Source organism: Eschrichtius robustus, chromosome 8, assembly GCF_028021215.1.
Source record: "Eschrichtius robustus isolate mEscRob2 chromosome 8, mEscRob2.pri, whole genome shotgun sequence".
Classification (NCBI taxonomy): Eukaryota; Metazoa; Chordata; class Mammalia; order Artiodactyla; family Eschrichtiidae; genus Eschrichtius; species Eschrichtius robustus.
The window spans coordinates 83921469-83933941 of NC_090831.1; the positions used below are offsets into that span (position 1 = coordinate 83921469).

General features: G+C 46.4%; 1 protein-coding gene across 5 annotated transcripts in view; it reads left to right on the forward strand.

The window, feature by feature from the left end:
* Positions 1 to 326: 326 nt before the first annotated feature.
* Positions 327 to 12473, forward strand: part of MINDY4 (MINDY lysine 48 deubiquitinase 4) — a 118982-nt gene continuing 106835 nt past the window's right edge. For all 5 annotated transcript variants that reach the window (XM_068549250.1, XM_068549251.1, XM_068549252.1 and 2 more), the window contains exons 1-3: positions 327 to 438; positions 6841 to 6960; positions 10128 to 10363. In XM_068549250.1, coding sequence (XP_068405351.1) covers positions 376 to 438; positions 6841 to 6960; positions 10128 to 10363 — 419 coding nt within the window. In that variant the 5' untranslated portion in view covers positions 327 to 375. The remainder of the gene's footprint in view (positions 439 to 6840; positions 6961 to 10127; positions 10364 to 12473) is intronic.

The following is a 12473-nucleotide window of genomic DNA, read 5'->3' on the forward strand; positions in this document are numbered from 1 at the left end:
TTACTCCTCTAGGAACCAGGAGCCAGGCACTCTCTCCAATTCACACCTTGTGAGATGCGACTCAGATTGGAACAGCGACTTGTTCTAGGCCACCCAGATGGACAGGGCCAGTGCCAGGACCCAAGCCCGGAGCCCGCGGCCTGATCCCTGGGATGCACGGGGCTTGTACCTTCTGGGTTCTGCCTCCAGCTCTCAGGGCAAGTTTGAATGTTGCTCCGCCCCTTCCCTCCCGCCTTCCCAGCCCGCGAGCTCCCAGGGAAGGGGCGGAGTTCTCCGGCTCTGCTGACACCGTCGCCACGGCAACGCGGCCATACTGGCCCCAACGGACCCGGGATCTAGGGCTGCGGCGCTGCGACCTCGTGGGCAGACCGGAGCATGGACAGCCTCTTCGTGGAGGAGGTGGCGGCCTCCCTGGTCAGGGAGTTCCTCAGCAGGAAGGTACGTGGCGCCGCCCTCACAGCCCTGGGAAGTTGCTCAATTTTGGGGGTGGCGGGGGGAACAGTCTGGAGGCACCCCTGCAACCTCTGCACCTTCGGGGAGGGAGCCCTTCCCCTGCCCGCTGCCTGCCCTAGAGATGCCCGATGCAAGCGCCACTTTCCCGGGCCTGGGAACTACATTTCCCAGGAGCCATTTCTGTCACGGTGCACTTCCCGCAAAGCGGGGCAGGACCGCGGCCGTCCTCCCCGGCATCTCCCTCCAGGGCGCGCGAACCAGGGGCCTGGGCCCTCCCCATTTTCCTAAAGTTCACGAGGCTCTGGGAGCGCAGCAGGCCGGCCTTGCCGCCGGGCTCCATAACCAGTCCCAAGGCTTACATCCCACTAGGAAAGAACTATCCCCCAAAGGAAATCCAAAGGGCTAAAAAAGTTCTTGCCAGTCAAACCTTTTAGTCCTGTTCATCAGTGGGAAGTTCAATCGTTGAGGTCGTTTTGTTTTTAAGTTCTCCTATTGTCTTGTCCCAGGAGAATTTTCAGAGAACTCAGAAGTTGGGGAGGTCCTTGGCTCCCACCTGCCCTGACAGTGGAGATGAAGGCAGGCTGGGGGAGAGGTCACTGGGGGTCACTGTGTATGGGTGTGTAGGGAAAGCACCCACTGCTGACCCAGGCTGACCACCTGCTATGTGTTTGGTGTCCTCCTGGTGTCATGTTGGGCAGGGACGATGGGCTCTTGTCTGGCATTAAAAGACACACACAGACAAAATAAACAGTGTTTTGAATGGGGGAAAGGGAAGGGCTTTGGAGTCAGAGGGAACAGTTCAAATATCCGCTATTAATTAGCAGCTCAAGCTGGAGTACCTTACTCACTGCCTTGGTTTCCCTATCTGTACAAGAGGAATAATAAGACCTACTCTTGGCAGATTTATAATGAGGATTAATAATAATGTATGGGCAGGTCCCAGCCACTGTATCTGGCACATAGTAGGCATTCAGCATTGTCTCCTCCCCTATCTCTGATGTGCACCTGTTTTGAAAGTGTCTTTCTTCGCTTTTTGAAAATGTATTTTTATTTAAAATGCAATGTGGCCTCACTGTACCTGCTCTGTTTTTATGGCTAATTGACCTGCCATCACTTAGTCCTGGCTACACACGGGATATCAGTGATACACCCTGTGAGGCTGACGACGGCCATCGTTTCTTTTAAGTCTGGGCTACCAAGCGAAACTCTCTGAGAGTTTTCCTCATGCCTATCCTTTCTTGAGTACAAACGAAATCCAGAGACCTCACCTGATATCCAAGGCTCCCCTGTAGCTTGACCTCACCTTACCAGCCCAATCTCATTTCCAGCTTCTCTCACATGCTTTCTTTTCCCTGTTCCACCCATGGCCCATCCCAAATTCTATTTCCTTCAAGATGTCTCAGGTAACTGTGGCTGAAATAACTACTCATTTGTCTGTGGTTTGCTCATCGGTGCTCATGTCATAGTTTATACATCTGCCTGTCTCACCCACTAGACAGGTCCACAGAGCTGACACCTGAACTGGGCGGAATCTTGGCAGTCGTCTGGTTCACCTGGTCTCCTCTCCTTCCTACTTTTCATCGGGGCACACTAAAGCCCCGAGAGGAGAAAAGAGTTGCCCGCAGTCATTCAGAAGGTCATGGAGAGCTGGAACTGCAGCTCAGGTTGGCTGCTTTGCTCATCACCTTCTGCTCTGGGGCAGAGACTCTGTACTCCCCTCAGGGCTTGGCACAAGGCAGGTACTGAGCGGTTCTAACCAAGAGCGTGCCCATCGTGGTGCAAGGTACCTTCTAGATGCCTGTTTATTTTCTCAAATCCTCATAACAGTCCTGAAAGAGGTATAATTATTCTCTTTCACGAAATACTATGATCAGACTGGCAGGCGAAGAAACCTGCCCAGGGTGAGCAGCTCAGATCATGTCACTCCTCTGTCCAAAACCCTCCATGTGCTTCCTTTTGCAATTAGAATAAAATCCCAGGGAAGGCCTCACCAGGGCCTACCAGGCTCCCCATGGCATGGCTGCCGGCTCCCCCTCGAACCTCACCTTCCACTACTCCTCCTCTACCCTCCAACCTACTCTGTACCCAGCTACACTGGCCTCCTCCAAGCGTGATCCCCCTGCAGGGAGAATCATGACAGTCTCCTGGCAATGGCAGGGTCCACCAAGGTGACTCTTCTGGTGCCCTAGCCTTCCAGGCCTCCCTCCTCTCGTGCCCCAGCCTCCCTCTCCTGCAGGGACCTGTCCCATCTGACCTTTGACATTCCTTCCAGATGGTCATGCCCTAGGCTTGTTTCCATAATCTCAGTTCCAAGCATCCCATCGTCCCTCACTTCCAGCTCACCGCCATCAGTAGCCCGATATAAACTATTCTTCAGCCTCACTCCCATCTCCATTCCACTGTTCCTGCCAACTTTTCACCATTCCTCAGCCCTCTTGTGACCTCTCCTCACGTCTCACCCGCCCATCATTGTAATCACACCCTCAACACCACGCTCAACTCCCTTGCCTGTCTCTCCCTTCTTTTTTTTTAAACTGTTCTTTTTTTTTTTAAATTAATTAATTAACGTATTTTTATTTTTGGCTGTGTTGGGTCTTCATTTCTGTGCGAGGACTTTCTCTAGTTGTGGCGAGCGGGGGCCACTCTTCATTGCGGTGCGTGGGCCTCTCACTGTCGTGGCCTCTCTTGTTGTGGAGCACAGACTCCAGACACGCAGGCTCAGTAGTTGTGGCTCACGGGCCCAGTTGCTCCGCAGCATGTGGGATCTTCCCAGACCAGGGCTCGAACCCGTGTCCCCTGCATTGGCAGGCAGATTCTCAACCACTGCGCCACCAGGGAAGCCCATGTCTCTCCCTTCTTTATACTCCTCTGATGTTAAAAATTCAGCTTGGTGTACTCTGTGCCTGCACTGCAGAGCTGAATGGGGCTGGGGAAAACACACCACCGTGTTGATGGTTTCATGCCAAATTCATGGCCACTCACCCCTGTGATGCCTCAGGGATGCCCGCCCATCTTCTTATACCTCTCCAGCCCGTTCACTCTCTCACATCTTGGCCGACCATTTCACACATCTCTCTCCTCAAGCTGCAAAGCCCCCTCCCCCTCTAATTTCACTGAGAAAATAGAAGCAGCCTTGAGAAAACTCCAGCACGCCCTACCACCACAGTAACTAACCTTCCTGGGCCTGAACTATTCGCCCCACCCTGCCTCCTGTTCTTAGGAATGAATTCTCCATCTTCCTTCCTTCCTTCCAGCCCCTCCCTGTGTGCCTGTCCCCTCTTGTGTGTTCCAGGACACTGGTGCAGTTATCGTCATCTCTCTGTATTGTATCATACATTTTGCTTTCTCTACTGGGTTAGTCTTATCAACACGTATACGTGCTCCTACCAATTCCATCTTGACCCCCAAGCCCCTCCAGCTACTAGTCTCTTTCTCTTTTATAGCAAAACCCATGAAAGGGCTCTGTATGCTCTGATTCTAATCCTTCTCCCTGTTTTCTCAAACCCACTTTAATCAGGCTTTTGTCCCCATCACTCCATGGAAACAACTCTTGTCAAGTTCACCAATGACTTCTGATTTTCAGTCCTTACACTTATTGATCTAACAATTGTGTTTGACTCAGTTGATTATGCCTTTCTTGGAAACTCATTCCCCTTGGCTTCTGGAGATCACCCTCTCCTGGTTTTCCTTCTATACCTTCTCAGGTTCCTGGCAAGTCCCCCCTGGCTTCCTGAGCTGTGCATGCTGGTGGGCTTAAAGACTGAGTCTCTGGCCCTCTTCTCTTCTCCATTCATTTCCCAGCCACTTCCACCACTGTTGTGGGTTCCAATACCCTCGATATGCTGACAATTTCCAAATGTCTATCTCTAGCCAAGACCTCTCCTTGAACTCTTACATTCTTTCCAACTGCCTATGTTACATTTCCATTTGGATATCCAATAAACATCTCAACTTAACATGTTCAAAACTCAATTCCTGATTCCTTCACCTCCTGCAATTTTTCCCACTTCAGTAAGTGGCATCACTAACTGTCTGGTTGCTTGGACCAAAACCTTTGGAACCATTCCTGGCTTTTTTTCCTTTTTGTGCACCCTGCATGCAGTCCATCAGTAAATCTGTAGGCTTTCCCATCAGAGCACTTAAAGAATGTAGCTATTTATTCCCCCTTCTGCTACAACCACCCTGGTCCAAGTCACCTCCATCTTTCATGTGAGTTGTTCAATAGCCTTCTAATCTTAATACGTAATCCCCTATCTCATACAGTCTGTTCTCAACCTAGCAGCCAAGTGATCCTTGGCAAATATAAGTTAGTCCAGGATGCTCCTTTTTTCAAATCCTCCAGGAGCCTTTCCATTTTACAAAAGCTGACAAGGCCTTTCCTTAGCAAGCTCTGGGCAACCTCTCTGACCTCATTTCCTGACACTTTTCCCTAGTTACATGGCTCTAGCTGTACTGGCCTCCTTGTAGCTGCCACAGGGCCTTTGCCCTTGTAGAACACTACCCACAAGTGTCTGCACAATCTGCTCCCTTAGTTCCCTCATGTCTCAACTCTAATGTCACTTAATCATGAAGCCTTTCCTGATCACCTTTTATAAAGTAGCAACCCTGCCCTGCACCCCCTCGTGGCCCTCTCTGTTTCCTGACTCTGCTGTATTTTTTTTCCCATAGGGTATTCTATTTGTTGTCTTTTTCCTGATAGTAGGTGAGCTCTATGAAGGCCACGACTTTGGTCTGTTCACTCCTCCGCCTCTAGCAGATGAACTAGTGGACTAGTGGTTTGTTCCTTTCATTTAACAGATGGGGAAACTTGAAGACAGGAGTGAACACATGGATGATGCTCGATAAATAGCTGACTATCTAAAACAGTGTCTCCTCTCTCTCTGTTTTCTCTGTCTTCATAATAGAGCATATTAGCAGCTGGTATACTGTACATTTACCCCTTTGTTTATGGTTTGCTTCCCTAACAGAATGTCAGTTCCATGAGGGCAGGACTTGGCCATAACCCATCTATATCTCCTGCATCTAGAACAGAGCCTGGCACAGAGTAGGTGCACGACAAGTGTTTGTTGAATGAATGATGGGACCGATGACTGGCTGATTTCTGAGGGCACCCTTGTCCACGGCTCCAGTGGTTTTCAAACGCCAATTTGCACCACAATCCCAGGGAATTTGTTACGTGTGCCAAGACTTGCTGATCTGTACTGCTGACGAACATCAAGAGTTACCCAGAAGAGAGGGACCCTCATTATACAGGTTTCCACATCACTTTGGTGGGAAAGCCATGGTTAAGCCCCCATGAAATGCAGGTGCCTCTTGAGTCCCACCTCTCCTTCCGGCTGACTCTCTTTAATGGACCCAGGCATGTCCCTACCTTTTCCCCAACATTTCTTTCTGTTCCCGCTCCCCCCTCCCCGCCACCGGCCCAAGACTTCTTTTCATTTCTTTTGGTTCAAGGTTGTGTTCATACGTCTTGTTTCACAAATTCTTCTTGTCCCAATTCATGGCAGGCAGCAGGTTTTGTCTTGTTTTCCCAGCACTGAGAGCCTCCGTAAAATTCTGAATACAAAGCCTAGGGGAGCCACTGACGCCTGGCTAGCACTGGGGTCTGGATCCATCAGGAGCAAGGGGCTCCCTTAATGCCAGGCTGAGCTGTGTGTGAGGCATCTCCTCATCTTCCGCCATTTGGTGATCACTGCGTTCTGGGGAGGTGGGCAGGCCACAGCTGCTGTCGTTTTCGAATGAAGAAGCCAGGCTCTTAGGGGAAATAGTGCTTCCCATGGCTGGCCTTCTGGGAGTTCAGGGCCGGATGATGGAAAGCGGCTGCGCTGGGGCACTGCAGACGCTTACCACGTGCTTCCTGTGAGTCTGGGTCCTCGCGTCACCGCCTCGCAGCCTGGGATGGTCAGAACTCCCGCTATGTGTGTCCACTGTGTTATGTTGGACAAATCGACCCTGGTGCCCCATCTGAAAGAAGGGAATGAATATTGGCCTTTTGTTTATGCTTTTCCTTTTGTTTATTTTTAAAGCTTCATATCCTGTGGCCCCAAATCTAGGCCAAACCCAGGGCTCCTGAGCCAGCCTCGGTCCAGACAGTTGTTACCCGGATTTAACTTTCCTTTTCTATAAAACGCACTGACAACTCCAGCCTGAGCCCAGCCCACAGGGTGGCTGTAAGATTCGGAATAATAATTGTGAAGATGATATCAAGTGTAAAGGTTATATAAAAATAAATGCTTAAGTCAGTTTTTGGTCCTCCCAGTATCCTGAGAGGAAGGCAGGAGAAGATGATAATAAGGAACATCAACAGTCGTTTGTTTATCCTCTGAGTCAGAGCTCAGAAGGTTTTGATTTAAAATGGTAAAGAGTGATTCAGAGTTCTTCCCTCAGGGCTTAAAGAAGACGTGTGTGACCATGGACCAGGAACGCCCACGCTCTGATCTCAGTATAAACAGCAGAAACCATCTCCGAAAGGTTTTGCATCTTGAAGTTCTCTACAAGGAGAACAAGGTACATGCTTTTAACGTGTGGTACGGAGTTCTGGAACGGAATGTGGCAACGTCAAAAGCACTCATGAGCCCTGCCAGGTCATCCGAGACCAGTGGCCGGAGGCTTGCCATACATGCAGTCAGGGAGAAACAGACCAGGCTGAGGGCGGACAAATCCCAACTGTGTGTGTGGGGTTTCCAGCCTGAGTTGGCCGCACCCCACTGGCCTACCGCGCCGCGCGTGCGCAGCTCTGGGGCGCATTTTGAACCCGAGCCTGCAACAATTATTCCCGGTGCTCCCTCCTCCCCCCATGAGGCTATTTTTAGTAAGACTGTACTTAAAAATATAGCATTCAGTTATGCTAAAAATTTCCATTCTCTGCTTGCATATGGTTTTCCTTCTGCAGTTCTGAGTAACACCTCTTTTCTTAAGGTCACTGTGACATTTAATTCAGGCAGATGCAGGGCTTGGGTTCAGCTAATCCAGGTGCGTTGGAGTTGAGGTAGCAAATGGAACAGGCACCTCGGGGTGCTTCCCTGATCCCCCAGCCTCGATGCCTCCACTTTCTGTTACAAGCCTTCAGGGTACCCCTTATTTTTCCTTTGTTGTGGCTTATTATGTTTATAATAGAATATTTGTGTGGTGGTTTAATTAGGATCTGCCTCCCGCACTACCTCGGACGGTGCAGGATACGTTGTATCCCCATACTTGACATGGGACTGATGACATAGTAAATAGTGTGTATTTATGAATGAATGAGCAAGTGAATGAATATACAGGAACGAGGGAATGAAGCTACCATTCTGAATTAATTGCTCTTTCGGTAAGAACAGAGAATGCTATAATTTGATTCAAGAATGGGCTCTCCAGCAGATGCCTTGTGGGAGGGCACAGTGTCAGAGTTGGAAAGAACTTCGTGATCATGTCGTTCAGCATTTATCACAAGTGGCAGCCAGGTGAAGTCCTACCAGAGGCCCAGTAAAGACCTTCATCCTCTGGGTCCTGCAGTGAAACTCGGGCCCCTCCATCTCCTGTAGACAGGAGACTGTTGCCCCAGGCAGCAGATACTCAGCAATCTTCCTCTGGCTGTCTTTTAAGGCAGGAGAGTGGACTGTACATTTTAGAAAGATTTTCCACAGAGAGTGAGACAGTTCAGCAGAAAATTCAATTAACCGTTGCTGCACAGTGGAATTTTTATGTAAATACATCTTTACCTAATTTCCCAGAAGCATCTTTGCCATTCAAGTTATTTTTATTTCTTCACTGTGGTATAGTCTCCCTAAGGTGACTGTTACCTTAAGATAATTAAGATATTTTCATTAGATCTTGATAAGTGCCCAGATAATTTGATTTATACAGTAGTTATTAGCTGTTATACAATGAATTGGAGCTTATATTTTACAGGAAAATATACTCATTAATCTATCTATGGCATTATAATTTTGACATTCACTCAGCACAAAGCTAGAGTGATTCTGGGAAAGCCCTGCCAATTTAATGTTAATTCCAGTAACTTGTTTTTCCCTATTAAGTGTGCAGTAGGTAAAATGCCTACGTAAAATTGAGGTTTCGAAAAATGGTATCTAGATTCATATAAAGGCTGTATCTATTATCAGCAAAGTGATGTGAAAAGCCACAAAGTATAGTTCAGGTATTCAGGGCCCTAAATCTCTCGTATTGAAAGAAAAACAAGAAGGTTGAAATAATTATTTAACGTTCTCCCCCAAGCTCTCTTCCTTGTAAGTTTCATCTAGACTTAGACAAAATAGCTTTTTGGGTCCCATTCTAAAAAGAATAAAACTGTCCCCTGATTTTGACTGCCTGATAATTCTGTTGAGTTTGATCATAACCCTGTGGGTCTTGGTCCCAGAGTTCTGCTGTGTAGGTCAAGGGAATAGAAAGGGGGAAAGACTGGATTCACCCGAGGGTTCCCTCTGTGCCAGGCTCTTTATCAGGCGCTTTACCACTCTGACTGCAAACTCACCACATGCCCCATGCCTGGCCGCAGTTCCAAAGGGCCTGGGTGTTACTGGGCAGGTGGGGTGCGGACTGACACATGGTCTAGCCCCTGAGGCCAGCCTGTGGATTGCTGCTTGGATAACTGTGTCTGTACAAATTACTTACGAGACTTTCTAAAAGAAATCAAGGTTCTAATCTTGGTGATTCTGGCTTAGTAAGACTCAGCGGGGCCTGAGAATCTGTCTTTTAAAAAAACCTCCAAAGATAATATTTAGTGCTGTCAGGGTAGGGAAATACTGATACCACTTATTTCCGAAACCTACTACTAAAGAGTTTCATTTTGGACTTCCCTGGTGGCGCAGTGGTTAAGAATCCGCCTGCCAATGCAGGGGACACGGGTTCGAGCCCTGGTCCGGGAAGATTCCATGTGCTGCGGAGCAACTAAGCCTGTGCACCACAACTACTGAACCTGTGCTCTAGAGCCTGCAATCCACAACTACTGAGCCCGTGTGCCTAGAGCCCGTGCTCCGCAACAAGAAAAGCCACTGCAATGAGAAGCCCGCACACCACAACAAAGAGTAGCCCCCGCTCACTGCAACTAGAGAAAGCCCGCGCGCAGCAGTGAAGACCCAATGCAGCCAAAAATAAATAAATTTATTAAAAAAAAAAGAGTTACATTTTATCTTTTTTAAAGATTGGGGTGTAAACTGAGTCAATCCTGACTGCCTCTCGATGCTCTTGCGCTAACTTTCTGCAGCGTTGTCTCTGTAATTCCTTGTGCCCAGTGTTAAATGTAGAGTACATAAACTAAGAAATCATTCAAGTCCCAAATGTTTATAAAGTTGTAGGGTTAGCGATCATAAAGACTTAATTTTTTTTTTTTTTATAAAAGGATATATATTTTATAAAGTTATTCCCAGGAAAAAAAAACAAGAGGAAATTTGCTCGGGTATTCCTCTGTTCATATCACATTTTATTACAATTGTTCATTGAATCTCCTGACTCATGCATTGGATGCTAGTTCTTTTAGGGTACTGATTTTGTCTCCATCTGTGTTGCTACCTAACACAGTACCTGACATATAATAAGCAGTCAGTGAATGTTTGCTGAGAGAATGTATGGATGAGTAAGAAGTTGATAAACTATGTCAAAGAATTGTGATGGCTGTCTTTCCCTCCCTTCCCTGAAGCTGTACATAAAATTAATGATTTTTTTTCTTCTGATGATAGGCAAAGGGAAATCCTCTAAAAACAAACCTTGAGCTCATCACCAGATATTTTCTGGATCACTTTGGAAATACTGGTAACAATTTTACTCAAGAAACACCAATCCCTGCACTCTCAATACCAAAGAAAAGTAACAAATTACCATTGAGATGCTCAGAGACCACGCTGGTAAATATATATGACCTTGCAAATGAAGATGCGAGTTGGAGAACATCATTGTCAGAAACAAGCAAAGCCAGGTACCTCTTCTCATTTATACTGTGGATTAGTTTCTTATTTCTGCTATAACAAATTACTGTAAACTCAGTGGCTGTAATAGGGTTCTCCAGAGAAACAAAACCAAAAGGAACCAATAGGATATAAATGTGTATATGTATAAATATATATGTGCATAAATATATATTTAAATAAAGAGATTTATTTTAAGGAATTGGTCCATGTGGTTGTAGGGCTGGCGAGTCTGAGATCTATAGAGCAGACTGGCATGTTGGAAGCTCAGGCAGGATTTCTGTGTTACAGTCTTTTTTTTTTGATTTTACATCTTTTTTTTTTTACATCTTTATTGGAGTACAATTCCTGTACAATGTTGTGTTAGTTTCTGCTGTATAACAAAGTGAATCAGCCATACATATACATATATCCCCATATGCCCTCCCTCTTGCATCTCCCTCCCACCCTCCCTATCCCACCCTTCTAAGTGGTCACAAAGCACCGAGCTGATCTCCCTGTGCTGTGCAGCTGCTTCCCACTAGCTATCTGTTTTACATTTGGTAGTGTATATTTGTCCATGCCACTCTCTCACTTCGTCCCAGCTTCCCCTTCCCCACAACCCGTGTCCTCACGTCCATTCTCTACATCTGCATCTTTATTCCTGTCCTGCTCCTAGGTTCGTGAGAACCATTTTTTTTTTTAGATTCCATATATATGTGTTAGCATATGGTATTTGTTTTTCTCTTTCTGACTTACTTCACTCTGTATGACAGACTTTAGGTCCATCCACCTCACTACAAATAACTCAAATTCGTTTCTTTTTATGGCTGAGTAATATTCCATTGTATATATGTGCCACATCTTCCTTATCCATTCATCTGTCGATGGACACTTAGGTTGCTTCCATGTCCTGACTATTGTAAATAGAGCTGCAGTGAACATCGTGATACATGACTCTTTGAATTATGGTTTTCTCAGGGTATATGCCCAGTAGTGGGATTGCTGGGTCATATGGTAGTTCTATTGTTAGTTTTTTAAGGAATCTCCATACTGTTCTCCATAGTGGCTGTATCAATTTACATTCCCACCAACAGTGCAAGAGGGTTCCCTTTTCTCCACACCCTCTCCAGCATTTATTGTTTGTAGATTTTGTGATGATGGCCATTCTGAACGGTGTGAGGTGATACCTCATTGTGGTTTTGATTTGCATTTCTCTAATGATTAGTGATGTTGAGCATCCTTTCATGTGTTTGTTGGCAATCTGTATGTCTTCTTTAGAGAAATGTCTATTTAGGTCTTCCACCCATTTTTGGATTGGGTTGTTTGTTTTTTATGATATTGAGCTGCATGAGCTGCTTGTATATTTTGGAGATTAATCCTTTGTCAGTTGCTTCATTTGCAAACATTTTCTCCCATTCTGAGAGTTGTCTTTTTGTTTTGTTTATGGTTTCCTTTGCTTTGCAAAAGCTTTTAAGTTTCATTAGGTCCCATTTGCTTATTTTTGTTTTTATTTCCATTACTCTAGGAGGTGGGTCAAAAAGGATCTTGCTGTGATTTATTTCATAGAGTGTTCTGCCTATGTTTTCCTCTGAGAGTTTTATGGATTTTACATCTTGTGGATGATTGCAAGATGCCCACATGAATTTCAACCATAAGCATACTAGAGTTCAAAACAAACCGGTCTTTGTTAAGATTTTCATCTTTGGTCACCAGAGCCATAATTGCCATCCTATACATGTGATCTGATATGCTCTCTGGCTTCTGGACATTTCTGTATACCCAGCCAGTATGTGGGACTCTCTTGAGCTGCCCCACCAGCCTCAGGAACTGCAGCAGGTTCCGGGCCCCGTGGCCCGAGATGGGCGCAGCCATGTGGCTACCGATCCTGACAGGTCTGATGTGTTACAGTCTTGAGGCAGAATTACTTCTTTGGGAAACCTTTGGTTTTGCTCTTAAGGTCTTCAACTGATTGAATGAGGCCCACCTGTATTATCTAGGGTGATGTCCTTTACTTAAAGTCAACTGATTGTAGATATTAATCACAATATGTTAATTAATCACAATATAAAAATATCTTCACGGCAACATCTAGACTAGTGTTTGACCAAACAACTGGGCACCATAGCCTAGCCAAGTTGA